This window comes from Vipera ursinii (assembly GCF_947247035.1).
Source record: "Vipera ursinii genome assembly, chromosome: 15".
Taxonomy (NCBI): Eukaryota; Metazoa; Chordata; class Lepidosauria; order Squamata; family Viperidae; genus Vipera; species Vipera ursinii.
In genome coordinates, this window is record NC_139528.1 from 6,503,341 (window position 1) to 6,516,027 (window position 12,687).

A 12,687-nucleotide genomic window follows, 5' to 3' on the forward strand; every position below is an offset into this window, starting at 1 on the left:
ACCAAAACTGGATGCAGCATTCCAAGTGTGGCCTTACCAAGGCATTGTAAAGTGGTATTAACACTTCACCTGATCTTGATTCTGTCCCTCTATTAATGCAGCCTAGCACTGTGTTGGCTTTTTTGGCAACTGCAGCACACGGCTGGCTCATCTTTAAGTGATTGTCCACTAGGACTCCTTGAACCAAGGATGGGCAGCCTTGGGGCAACAGGCCAAGGGAATGATGAGGAAGAATGGCAGAAAAATCTGTGGTTTTGTTTTTTTAGCAACGTTTCAATTATGCAATTTCTGGACAGGCTTCCAGGGGACTTAAGTAGCTACGTCTGGCCCATCAGGGCCCATTGAACCTAAGTAAATTCTCCGTATCGCTTGATCCTAGGTATAAAATACAACATCTCCCTGGACGACAGGAAGTTTAGCACCAGAGCCGTCTTTGACAGCAGCTCTCAAAAGCTGCTGCAGAAGAGGACCCGGGCCACCGTGGGCAGGACGGCATGCTCAACGGCTCGCTTCCACGTCATTGTGAGTGTGGCATGGGTTTACCTCTGGCCTGTGGGACGCAGCTGGTCCAAACGCCTGGTTGGTTGGCCAAAGAGGGGCTGTGCAAAGCCAACGTACCAAGTGCCTGCTGTGGCCCTCTGTCTTCAGAATGTTTCCTTTCCAAGGAAAGGTGTCCTTCCTTGGCTGAAGAGTCCAAATCGTGAAATCGGAAAGAACTTATAGGTCATGAAGGGTGTGTGTGTGTGTGTGTGTGTGTGTGTGTGTGTGTGTGTGTGTGTGTCTTTCTCTCAGAAATCCTCACCTGGCCAGCCAGCCCGCACCTCTGAACGCTGAATTCTAGGAGCTGAAACATCTTAAAGCTGCTGGCACACCGGTCCAGAATAATAAAATGAGCTTTTCCATCTTGTTTGGAAAACACTTTCCGGGGAAAAACTGGACTACATTTCCACAGCCTGCGAGGATGGTCCATTTTGAAGGGGAAGGAAACACCTTAGGAATTTCAGGGCCGATGTTATTTCTACAAAAGGTCTCAGCTCTATTTCTCCCCTACAGGACACCTCAGATTACCTGCGGCCGGTCGGCATCACCATGAAGTTTGCGCTGAGTGAAAGTGAGCAGCCTGGGCCTGTACTGGATGAGAAGCTGCCCACCACTGTTAAGAAGCTCGTAAGTGAAAACAGCCACGGGATATTCACACCCATGGACGTGTGGCATAAACTGCGCGTTCCAGACGTGGTAGGAAAGAAAGGGCAAATTTTAGTTACTGATGAGAAAAAACAAAACAGCAGCCCGTGAGAGTCTTACACTAAGGAGTAGCGCTTTGACTCCTATCCACAGAATGTCGATTTTAAAGTTACTAAGGTTGAGAAGCACTAAGTGAAAGACCTCAACTGCTCACAGTTCAGAGTATTTTTGCAACACCTGAGCTGTTAGAATAAATCAAAAGTCTCGTGAGCAGGTCTAGCAGGAAACCTTGGCGTTTGAAAACAGGAAAAATATAGTCTTTAAATCCGATACACAGGGCATAATGAATGTGAAAGCTTCAACGCCAGAAAATAAACTGGACTTTCCCTTCTTCTTAGATATTTCAAGATGACATATATCTGGATATATTTTTCTCTATACATGCTAAAGAGAGATGGGTTGCATAGTCTTCGTAGTTCAGCACATAAGCAATAATTTCAAAATACTTTGGATAGCATCTGTAAGCAATTATTCATGCTCACCTAGGCTAGATATTAGATATTAGATAACCTTTATTGTCATTTTTTACTGTGGGCACAACGGCACACGTTAAAAATGAAATTGAGTTGCTTGCTCTCGAAGTGTACACGTACACGACACACATTTAAACATACTATATACAACATATATAGCCCTAAATGGCATGGGCCCGTATTATCTTAGGGAGCACCTGCTGCCAGCATCAACTTCCCATCGTCCTGTGCGCTCCCATAGGGAGGGCCTCCTTAGGGTGCCGCCGGTCAGGGAGTGCCGGCGGGTGATCCCCAGAGGGAGGGCGTCCTCTGTGGGCGCGCCTGCCCTGTGGAACGACCTGCCAGTGGAACTCCGGACCGCCTCCGACCTTCGTTCGTTTCGCCGGGACCTGAAAACCTGGTTCTTTGATCTATCTGGCCTGGACTGAGGGGTTTTAAGTTTTTAAACTTTGTTTTAATTTGTTGGGCTATTAATTAATTTAATTCATTTTAATTCTATTTCTATTTCAACTTTTATATTGTCTTTTAAATTTTGCCCTGTAAACCGCCCTGAGTCCTTCGGGAATGGGGCGGTATATAAAACTAAATAAATAAATAAATATGTTGAGACCTACACCCTTTATAAGTAGCATATAAATGTTAATCACCATCCATCTTGAAAGTCCAGTTTTGTTAGTAAGAAAGAGGGATGAAGACTAAGGAAAAAGGCAGATGCCTTTGAGATACTCCTAGACAACCAAAAACTTCTTTTTAAGAAGAGGGAGGGAGACAAAAACTCTGCAGAATCAATCAAGTTGGCTGTTTTCCAGATCCCCTTTTTCAAGGACTGTGGTGAGGATGATCAGTGTGTAACAGATCTGGTGCTACAGGCTGAGATGGATATCAGTGGATCCAGGTAGGAATCCGATCCAAAATATCTTGCAAATTAGGCAGACATTTAATGGAGATTTTAAAAAAAACACACAACAAAACAAGAGCTCTGGCCTGAGCAGAGATTTAAACTTGGTGGCTTAAGTGGCTCTTTTCAACTCTAGGATTCTATGATTTCCCCCAGCCAGGCCTAACTTAAAAAACCACTAACTAAAACCAAATTTAGAATATTAATAGCAAGATGTGTTCAATAACCACGTCTCGGAAGAGCATAGAGTTCCACAGAATTTAAGCTATCGATTGGTTGTTTCACCCATATTTAATCTTGAAGACTGAGAAAAGTAGAGATTGGCTAGAGAGACTGGCGAATATTTCACCCATCTCTCTTTTGCCCACAAGCCAAAGCTGGGACCATTGCTCTCCTCTTGCAACTCACAGGGTTACCATCAATTTTCCTCATTCCAGGCAGAAGCCTCACGTCATCCGTAAAGGGAAGCGGAAGTTGGTGGTTGACGTCCTTCTGGAGAACAAGAAAGAAAACGCCTACAACACCACCCTCCAGATCTGGTTTTCCAGAAGTCTCCACTTCTCCAGCCTTGGCATGAAGGTATGGTGCTCCTAACCCTAAGCAGGACAATGGGATGACCAGCCAAGGGAGACCCACTCTAAGCTCCAAGATGGACTTTCTAAAGATGCTGGAAGTGCTCCACAAGTTGGGGAAAGTAATGGCTTTGGTTATTTTACATATACAAAGACGTTGCCTCTAATAACCGAAGTCACGGCAGGTCTATTTTAGTTAGCTCAATAATGAAATTCAATCCCCACCATTTCTTTTAACCATTCCTTGGGCATTGCTCTACTTAGAAGCAAGATTTCAGCTGAATGGTGGGAAAAGGTCCAGCCCTGCGATTGGTAAACTTTGACTTGGAGTCTGCATTGCTGCATTGCCCCCGCAAGTTGCATTTCTTTCCTGGTGAAGCAACAGTTTAACTCGCTGTGTGAACCTAGTTACAGATTGTTGGCTTGGGGTTATGTTTTCAGGAACATGAAAACTAGAAATAAATAACAATAGCACTTAGACTTATACCAGTTCATGGTGCTTTATAGCCCTTGCTGGGCGGTTTAGAGAGCCCTCATTTTTACCAACCTCAGGGGGATGGAAGGCTGAGTCAACCGTGAGCCGGTCAGGATCGAACTGCTGGCATTGGGCAGAATTAGCCTGCAATACCGCATTCTAACCACTGCGCCACTGTGTATTAACCATCCTGACATTGGATGTTCCCACTCTGACAACTGATGAAAATGGCAGCCATTTTCTCTTTTTGCTTTTCACATGCTTTTTCTTCTATTTAGAGATCAGGTGCAGAAGGGGGGTTGGGGATTGGGATGGATGCTTGAGCTCAGCTAGCCATAATAATAAAAAAAAATGCTGCTTTGTGGGAACCCAAGGACGAGCTGATAACGTTTTGGCGGGCTGAGGAGCTGGAGAGAAAGGCTGAGTTTCAGGCTAATTGGAGAATGTGATTTATGACAGCTTATTGGGGGTGGGAATTGCAGTTTGCTACTTCGTATCCGGGGGAAGGGAATCTAGTTTTTGGGTTCAACTACGTAGTACCAATACTTTGTTTCCTGAATAAAATGTTCTTTGAGGAAGGCTTTCTTGCCTGGAAGCTCTTTTGATGGGATTCATCTATCGGAGTAAATTAAGGTAAAGGTTCCCCCACACATGCGTGCTAGTCGTTTCTAACTCTAGGGGCCGGTGCTCATCTCCGTTTCAAAGCCGAAGAGCCAGCGCTTGTCCGAGGACGTCTCCATGGTCATGTGGCCGGCATGACTAGACGCCAAAGGCGCACGGAGCACTGTTACCTTCCCACCGGAGTGGTCCCTATTTTTCTACTTGCATTTTGACGTGCTTTCGAACTGCTAGGTTGACAGAAGCTGGAACCACGACCGAAAAACCTCTCCAGAGGCCCAAATTTGTTTATTTTAGCTCTTCTTTCTCCCGCAGGGGGAGAACCCCATGAAAATGGAGTGCTCCGTTTCGTCCCCTCAGGCTCGTGTGTGCAGCGTGGGTTATCCCGTCTTCCGGTCCATGGCGAAGGTGAGCAAACAGAGGCCTGCTAGAGCATCCGTCCCAACCCCCCCCTTCTGCCCCCGATCTCTAAATAGAAGGGAAAGCACACAGGCTTAGCGATAAAAAGATGTCTCTCGTAAAGAATCACATGATGCGCTGCAGGTAGTCCTCGACTTATAGCAGTTTGCTGAACGACCGTTCAAAGTTACAACGGACCTGGGGGAAAAGTGACTTACGACCATTTTTTTTAGACTTCCAGCCTCCACATGATTTACATTCAGATGCTGGACAACGGACTCACATTAACGACGGCTGCGGTGTCCCAGAGCCGCGTGATCTGCCTTTGCAACCTTCTGACGAGCAAAGCCAAGGCGAGCCTGGTCATTACGGTTGCAAGGGAGGAGGGTTGTAAACTGGGTCAGTTGCCTGACTGACCTGCTTTTATGACTTTTTCGTGGCAGGCGTTAAGAGAACCCCTCAAACGAAAGCCACAGGGGTTAAGGGAACCATCCTTGGCTACGGCACGGTTTCCCCAAAATGTCGTAAAAGGTGTCACGTGGCTACAGGATGCTGCAAGAGGCTGTAAATGTGGCTGTGTCGCTGAGCACCCAAAGTGTCATGTGACTTGGGGGGAGCTATCAGAGCTTTCGAACTGGGTTGTAACTCCTTTTTTTCGGTTAGCCGTAAGTCGAGGACTGCCTGTCCTGCTCTCTCAGCAATAAGAAGCTAGCAATCCTGCCTTTTAAAACCAGCTCCTGGTCTTTCATGGCAGGAGAGCCGGTTTTAACACTTCAGGGGGACTTGATAGCAGCGTTCCAATGTTTGAGGGGCTGCCACAAAGAAGAGGAAGGGGTCAACTTATTCTCCAAAGCCCCTGAAGGCAGGACAAGAAGCAACGGATGGAAACTAACCAAGGAGAGAAGCAACCTGGAATTAAGGAGAAACTTCCTAACAGTGAGGACAATCAACCAGTGGAACAGCTTGCCACCAGAAGTTGTAGGTGCTTCATTACTGGAGGTTTTCAAGAGGAGAATGGACATCCATTTGTCCAGAATGGTATAGAGTCTCCTACTCAAGCAGGGGGCTGGACTAGAAGACCTCCAGGTTCCCTTCCAACCTTGTTATTCTATGTTTGGAATAACCCTGTTATCCTACGGTTGCAGGAATTGAATATGGCCAGTCTAGAGAAAAGAAGGACTGGGGCGGGTGTGTGTGGGGGTCTTGATAGCAGTATCCCGGTATTTGAGGGTGCCACAAAGAAGAGGAAGGGGTCAACTTATTCTCCAAAGCACCTGAAGGCAGGACAAGAAACAATGGATGGAAACTAATCAAGGACAGAAGCACTCTGGAATTAAGGAGAAAGGTCCTAACAGTGAGGACAATTAACCAGTGGAACGGCTCGCCACCAGAAGTTGTGGATGCTCCAACACTGGAGGTTTCTAAGAAAAGATTGGACAGCCATTTGTCTGAAATGGTACAGCGTTTCCTGCCTGAGCAGTGGGGGTGGACTAGATGACCTCCAAGGTCCCTTCCAGCTCAGTTACTCTGTTATTCCTTTTCCCTCACTCTCCTTCCCAGGTGGCCTTTGCCCTCGAGTTCGAATTCAGCTGCTCCTCACTTCTGAACAAAGTGCAGGTGAAGCTTACAGCCAGCAGGTGAGAACTGGGGCTGGGGAATTAAGGAGGCCTGTCTGCTGTTTGATAGCAACATGTTGGGAGGTTGCAAATAAAGAATAAAATAAATTACTCCCAAAGGGGAAACCCGGGTACAGTGCTCCACCTACAACAGCTCATTTAGCGACCGTTCAAAGTTACAAAGGGGTCACGTGATCTGCTTTTGCAACCTTCTGGCAAGCAAGGCAGAGTCACTTGGCAACCGTGTTCCTAATTTAACAACTGCGGCGATTCACTTAACAGCCGTGGCTGGAAAAGTCGTAAAATGGGGCAGAACTCTCTTCACGAAGGTCTCACTTAGCAACAGCAATTATGAACTCAAGTTGCGGCTGTGAGTCAAGTTCTACTTGTATCGATGAGGGTTGCAGCGTCCCGGGTGTCACGTGATTGATTCCCCTTTTTGCGACCTTCGGACGACGTCAGTAAGGAAACCAGGTTCACTTTACAGCCGCGCGACTCACCATTGCAGCGGCTGATTCGCTTAACGAATGCGACAAGAGAGGTTGCAGAAGGGAGCAAAACTCCCTTCACAACCCTCTCGCTTAGCAACGGATATTTTGGGCTCAGTTGCAGTCGTAAGTTGAGGACTAGCTTTCTTAAAGACATCTGCTTGGAAGAATCGCAATATGTTTTTCTTGGGTTTCGAGACCCTGACGCTCCTGCTTGGGAATAATTCCGGCTCTGCCACCCATACTTTGGGGGCTGCCTCCCCAACATCCACCCCCTTAAATACCTAGAATTCAACATTTTTTATTTATTTATTTTTTTATTTTAATCCCATTTATATCGCGCCCTTCTCCGAAGACTCAGGGCGGCTTACAAGCTTAGCAGTAGCCTTCATTCTATGTATATGCCTGCTTTTTAGGGCTTTCACACACACCCCCAAGCGGCATTGCTAAGCTTGTAAGCCACCCTGAGTCTTTGGAGAAGGGCGGGATATAAATGGAATTAAAATAAATAAAAATAAAAAATTATTACAAAGTCAGCTTATTGCCCCCAACAATCTGGGTCCTCATTTTACCTACCTGGGAAGGATGGAAGGCTGAGTCAACCTTGAGCCTGGTGGGACTCGAACCTGCACTAATGGCAGGCAGCTGGTGTTACTTAAGGAGGCATTAGCCCACTGCTCCACCAAGGCTCTTTTTTTTTTTAGCCTTTTGACTGTGAAAAGCCTCCGCTTCCCCTCGTCTTGAGAAGGGCTGCCTCCCAACCCATTAAAATCACTTTTTTTCTCCCTTTTTTCTCTGCAGCGACAGCAGTGAGTTGAATCAAACGCTGACAGACAACACGGCTCAGCCCACCGCCTTCGTCTCTTATGAGCCTGACCTCTTCCTGACCAGGTGAGTCCGTGTGTGTGTGTGTGTGTGTGTGTGTGTGTGTGTGTGTGTGTCCCTGTTAGGGATTTGAAAGACATCCCAGGCAAGTCAGGCCTGCAGACAAATGGCTGCTTTATTGATGTATTCAACAGCCTGGCTCCTTATTTGTCATCTTGTGTCCAGGAGCACACCGCTCTAGTCCTCAACTTACAACAGTCCCTTTAGTGGCTATTCAAAGTTACAACAGCACTGGGAAAAGGGACTTATGACCCTTTTTCACACTTACGGCCTTTGTGGCACCCCCCACCCCACGATCACGTGATCAAAATTCAGGTGCCTGGCGCCTGATTCGTTCTTACGACCGTTGCTGTGACCCAAGGTCACGCAATCCCCTTTCGACGAGCAAAACCAGCGAGGAAGCGCCGCTTCCTTTAACAACCAAGTGACTAACTTATCAGCTGCAGGGATTCACTTAACAACGGTGGCAAGGAAGTTTCTAAAACGGGGCAACACTCACTTAACAAATGTCTCGCTTCGCCACAGAAATTTTGAGGGCCCGTTGTGGCCGTAAGTTGAGGACTAGCTGTAGTAGTTCGGAAGTGGTGCGCTGGGGAGGCGGAAATGTCTTAAGGCTCAAGTGGACTATTCCGAATCTCCAACTCAAAGGATGCCTCCGATTTAGCTTTTTTTCTTTTTTTTTTTTCTGGTTTTAGCGAGTCGACCCTGAACCGTTACGAAGTCCACCCGGTGGGGACGTTCCCGAGTGACATGAGCCCAGAGTTTCGGACAACCATCAAGGTAAAGATGCGGAGAAGAAGGAGCAAGACACCGGGAGGAATTGCCAACTTTGTTTTAGCACTTTTGGTGGGGGGGGGGGCTGGGGGGGGGGCGCAGGATCCAGCAGGTTTTCCCCCTTTCAACTCGCCACGACCGACTCGCCGCGGGACAAGAATCGCACTAATATCAAAGAAATAGTGGCATAGAATCGTTAAAGAAAGGATGCAGTGGAGCAGTGGGCTGATGCCTCCTTAAGTAACACCAGCTGCCTGCAGTTAGTGCAGGTTCGAGTCCCACCAGGCTCAAGGTTGGCTCAGCCTTCCATCCTTCCGAGGTAGGTAAAATGAGGACCCAGATTGTTGGGGGCAATTAAGCTGACTTTGTAATAATGCCGCTTGGGGGTGTGTGTGAAAGCCCTAATAAGCAGGCATATACATAGAATGAAGGCTACTGCTAAGCACATTGATTTGTGCTTAGATTGTAAGCCGCCCTGAGTCTTCGGAGAAGGGCGGGATATAAATGGGATTAATAAATAAAATAAAAATAAAATAAAAATAAAAGACGAATGACAAACATTAAAAAGAATTTTTAAATTATTTGAAACGACTAAATTGAATTTTCCGGTAGTGAGTTGTCCCGCGGTGAATTCTCTGTGGTTGTCCCATTCGGTCTCCAAGTGGGGCTTGGAGTGCTCTAAAGAAGGGGTTCCCAACCCGCCGGTCCGTGGAGCAGTACCGGGCCACGGCATGCCAGCCACCGGTCTGCACAAAGAAGCAAAGCCCCATCCGCAGGATGCAGGCAGCACACAAAACCACACACCCCTCCGGTCCGTGGAAAAACCTCTCTCCACGGAACCGGTCCCTGGTGCCCAAAAGGTTGGGGGCCTCTGCTCTAAAGAAGCAACTGGCCTGTTTTGTTTATTTATTTGGTAAATATCACCCCAAACCATTGAAAAACGTGAGCTGTGGGAGAAGGCAACCAGTTTCTCTAGCAACAAAGCCCCTTTGCAGCCCCAGCCAGTTGGTAAAGCCTTCAGGTCCTTCTGCAAGACCAGCAAGGATGGGCCAGTCTGGCCTCGGGGCGGTGGTGGTGATGATGGGAGGATGCTCCAGCGGGCAGAAAAGGCGTCAGGGGTGGACGTTTGTCCTCTGAGCTCGTGGGTTGGTTTCCAAATGTTTTGTCACCAGGCTAGGTAACATCTTCAGCAGAGTTTAAGGGAAAGGACTCTCTTGCTGGATCCCATGAAATCCCATTTCTTCGTAGGTGGGACCTTCAACTGTTCACATCCCCATTTTTTTAAAAAAATTTAAACCTTTGGTTTTCTTCTCCTTGCAGATACAAAATCTTGCCTGTTACGCTGTGACCGATCTCTCGCTCCGGATGGCGCTTCCTGCCACTGGCTATCAAGGGAAAGAATTCCTCTGGGTGACTCGCATCCTGGCGGATAATGTAAGTGGCTTGGCTTCACTTATGCACAGGTTCCCACGACACAGCAGCTCTCTTGCCAGAGGAACTCCTAAACCAGGGGTAGGCAACCTTGGCCCTTTTATGACTCGTGGACTTGCAACTCCCACAATTCCTGACCCAGTATGGGGGAACTATGGCTCCTTTATGACTCGTGGACTTCAACTCCCAGAATTCCTGAGCCAGCTACGCTGAGGGGAAAAGGAGAGGTTTTCATGCTGAGCCATGCTGGCTCAGGAATTCTGAGAGTTGAAGTCCACAAGTCATGAAGGAGCCATAGTTCCCCCATGCTGGCTCAGGAATTCTGGAAGTCCCCGAGTCATGAAGGGGCCATAGTTCCCCCATGCTGGCTCAGGAATTCTGGGAGTTGAACTCCACAAGTCATGAAGGAGCCATAGTTCCCCCATGCTGGCTCAGGAATTCTGGGAGTTGAAGTCCACGAGTCATGAAGGAGCCATAGTTCCCCCATGCTGGCTCAGGAATTCTGGGAGTTGAAGTCCACGAGTCATGAAGGAGCCATAGTTCCCCCCATGCTGGCTCAGGAATTCTGGGAGTTGAAGTTCAAAAGTCATGAGGGGGCCATAGTTCCCCCATGCTGGCTCAGGAATTCTGGGAGTTGAAGTCTGCGAGTCATAAAAGAGCCAAGGTTGCCTACCCCTGTAACCCATGATTCTCAACCTTGCCAGCTGGCAGATGTCTGGACTTCAACTCTCAGAATTCCCTAGCCATGCTTTCTTTTTCTTTAGCCCTCAACTAAAAAAAAAGGAGTCAGGGTCCAATCTGGCTGCTCACAACATCTTGCATTTTTGAAATGGTTCTTAATTAGAAACAGTTTCCAGAAAATTCTGTCGAAACATTGGAAAAACAGCCCCCACACTTAGCTCGGAATGGGAAAACTCACCGCAGACAACTTGCGGCAGCCAACTCACCACAACTAAACTCACTGTGGGACAATTTAACAATTTGGTTTAATTATTTAAAACAAATAACAATTTATTTTAAGTTTTGTCTTTCACATTTCATTCTGTCCCCCCATTTGCATCCTTTCTTTAATGATTCTATTCCACCATCCCTTGGATATTAGCGTAACTCTTATCCCACAGTAAGTTGTCCTGCCGTGAGTTGGCTGTGGTCGAATTGTCACAGACCCCACTCAACTTTGGGGGAAAATTACAATCCAAACAGCAATTTGATGCTTTATTCTTTTAACTCTTAAGATGACCTGCAGCTCGCCAAATCAGACCGAGTTCGAAGCAGCTAGCAGTGTGATTCCACTATACCCAGAAGAATTGGCACACACAGACAGAGTGGTAAGCTGGCAGAGGTCATCTTAGAACCATTGCATGGTATCTTTCAAAAATCCCGGAGCGCTGGGGAATTAAGTAAAGGTAAAGGTTCCCCCGCACATGCGTGCTAGTCGTTTCTGACTCTAGGGGCCGGTGCTCATCTCCATTTCAAAGCTGAAGAGCCAGCGCTTGTCCAAGGACGTCTCCGTGGTCATGTGGCCGGCATGACTAGACGCCAAAGGCGCACAGAACGCTGTTACCTTCCCACCGGAGTGGTCCTTATTTTTCTACTTGCGTTTTGACGTGCTTTCGAACTGCTAGGTTGGCAGAAGCTGGGATGAGTAACAGGCGCTCACTCGGTTACACGGCACTCGGGATTCGACCCGCCAAACTGCCGACCTTCTGATCAACAAGCTCAGCATCCTAACCCACTGAGCCACCGCGTCCCTGAGCATTTACCTGAGGACTAAGCCAGAATCTGTTCATTTTTTCTTTGGGCCTGGCACTTTCTATGAGCCCAGAAATCACCTTTTTTCCCCGAGGAGATTCAGGATAAAACCCCATTGCTTTTCCTCCCCTGCAGAACTGCACCAACGCCGGCTGTCAAGTGGTGACCTGCCAGCTGCAGCACCTCGAAAGGAACTCCGAAGTCACCGTCCACTTGCTCAGAGCTGTCCGGAACGAGTTCTTCCGGAGGGTGAGTGCCGCCACAGGGTCTCTTGTCGCGCGTGTTTGTGTGTGTGTCTGTGTGTGTCTGTGAAGCAAGGGAGGAATTTTCTCTTCCATCTCACCAACTGTGTCCTGATCAGCACAGCTTGTGGTTTTCATACGTTGGGCAAACTCAGCAAACTAGCTAGCTGTGGTTTAGTGTATAAAGTACTGTAAGCCAAGTGCAGGGTGTTGTGTAAATAGTCATAGCGAAAAGAAAAGAATACACACAAAGGGGGGAAACAGTCTTCTGCAAGGAATGTTTCATTGGACTTTAGTTTAAGGCAGGGGTCCTCAGCCCCTGGGCCAGTTTACTACTGGCCCATAGCCTGTTTAGAACCAGGCCGTGCAAGTGGTGGGCCAGCATGCATGCGTACACGCAGCTCGACTTGTGCCAGCGGCGAGCTGGCACGCACAGGCGTGCAACTCAATTTGTGCGAGCGGCAAGCTGGCGTGCACGTACAGCTCAGCTCATTCAAGGGGTGGGCCAGTTCCAGCCGTAAAGATTGGGGACCGCTGGTTTAAGGGTTTAAGCCCACCCTTTTTATATCTTTCCTCATGTTATTGCTGTCATGGTTCCGATGAATAAGACAAATCAAACAAATTGCAGGTATATTATTTATCTAAAAAGTCTTAGTAATGAAACGAAACATCGGCACTCATGGAGGGATGCCAGAATCTGAAATCTCCTCCCCCCAAACCCATCATAACACACACACAGTCCCTGCCCTTATTTACACGTCATAAATCACATTATCCAATTAGTTTTACATATGAGGTTTCACTTCCCATTCTGTACGC

The 12,687-nt window shown here is 47.7% G+C and overlaps 2 protein-coding genes across 8 annotated transcripts in view; one reads left to right on the forward strand and one right to left on the reverse strand.

Annotated features, from left to right (window-relative positions):
- ITGA10 (integrin subunit alpha 10) overlaps nt 1-12,687 on the forward strand; it is a 73,944-nt gene that overhangs the window by 56,076 nt on the left and 5,181 nt on the right. For all 7 annotated transcript variants that reach the window (XR_014493832.1, XM_083374171.1, XM_083374172.1 and 4 more), the window contains 11 exons: nt 380-522; nt 1,054-1,167; nt 2,528-2,613; nt 3,054-3,195; nt 4,597-4,689; nt 6,241-6,317; nt 7,586-7,675; nt 8,365-8,449; nt 9,764-9,877; nt 11,110-11,202; nt 11,762-11,875. Coding sequence is in view for 6 of the 7 variants with exons in the window: in XM_083374171.1 (XP_083230297.1) it covers nt 380-522; nt 1,054-1,167; nt 2,528-2,613; nt 3,054-3,195; nt 4,597-4,689; nt 6,241-6,317; nt 7,586-7,675; nt 8,365-8,449; nt 9,764-9,877; nt 11,110-11,202; nt 11,762-11,875 (1,151 nt within the window). In the remaining variant the exon portion in view is untranslated. The remainder of the gene's footprint in view (nt 1-379; nt 523-1,053; nt 1,168-2,527; nt 2,614-3,053; nt 3,196-4,596; nt 4,690-6,240; nt 6,318-7,585; nt 7,676-8,364; nt 8,450-9,763; nt 9,878-11,109; nt 11,203-11,761; nt 11,876-12,687) is intronic.
- RNF115 (ring finger protein 115) overlaps nt 2,975-12,687 on the reverse strand; it is a gene marked incomplete at its 5' end in the record, with an annotated part of 35,415 nt that continues 25,702 nt past the window's right edge. The window contains one exon of the transcript XR_014493838.1: nt 2,975-3,108. The remainder of the gene's footprint in view (nt 3,109-12,687) is intronic.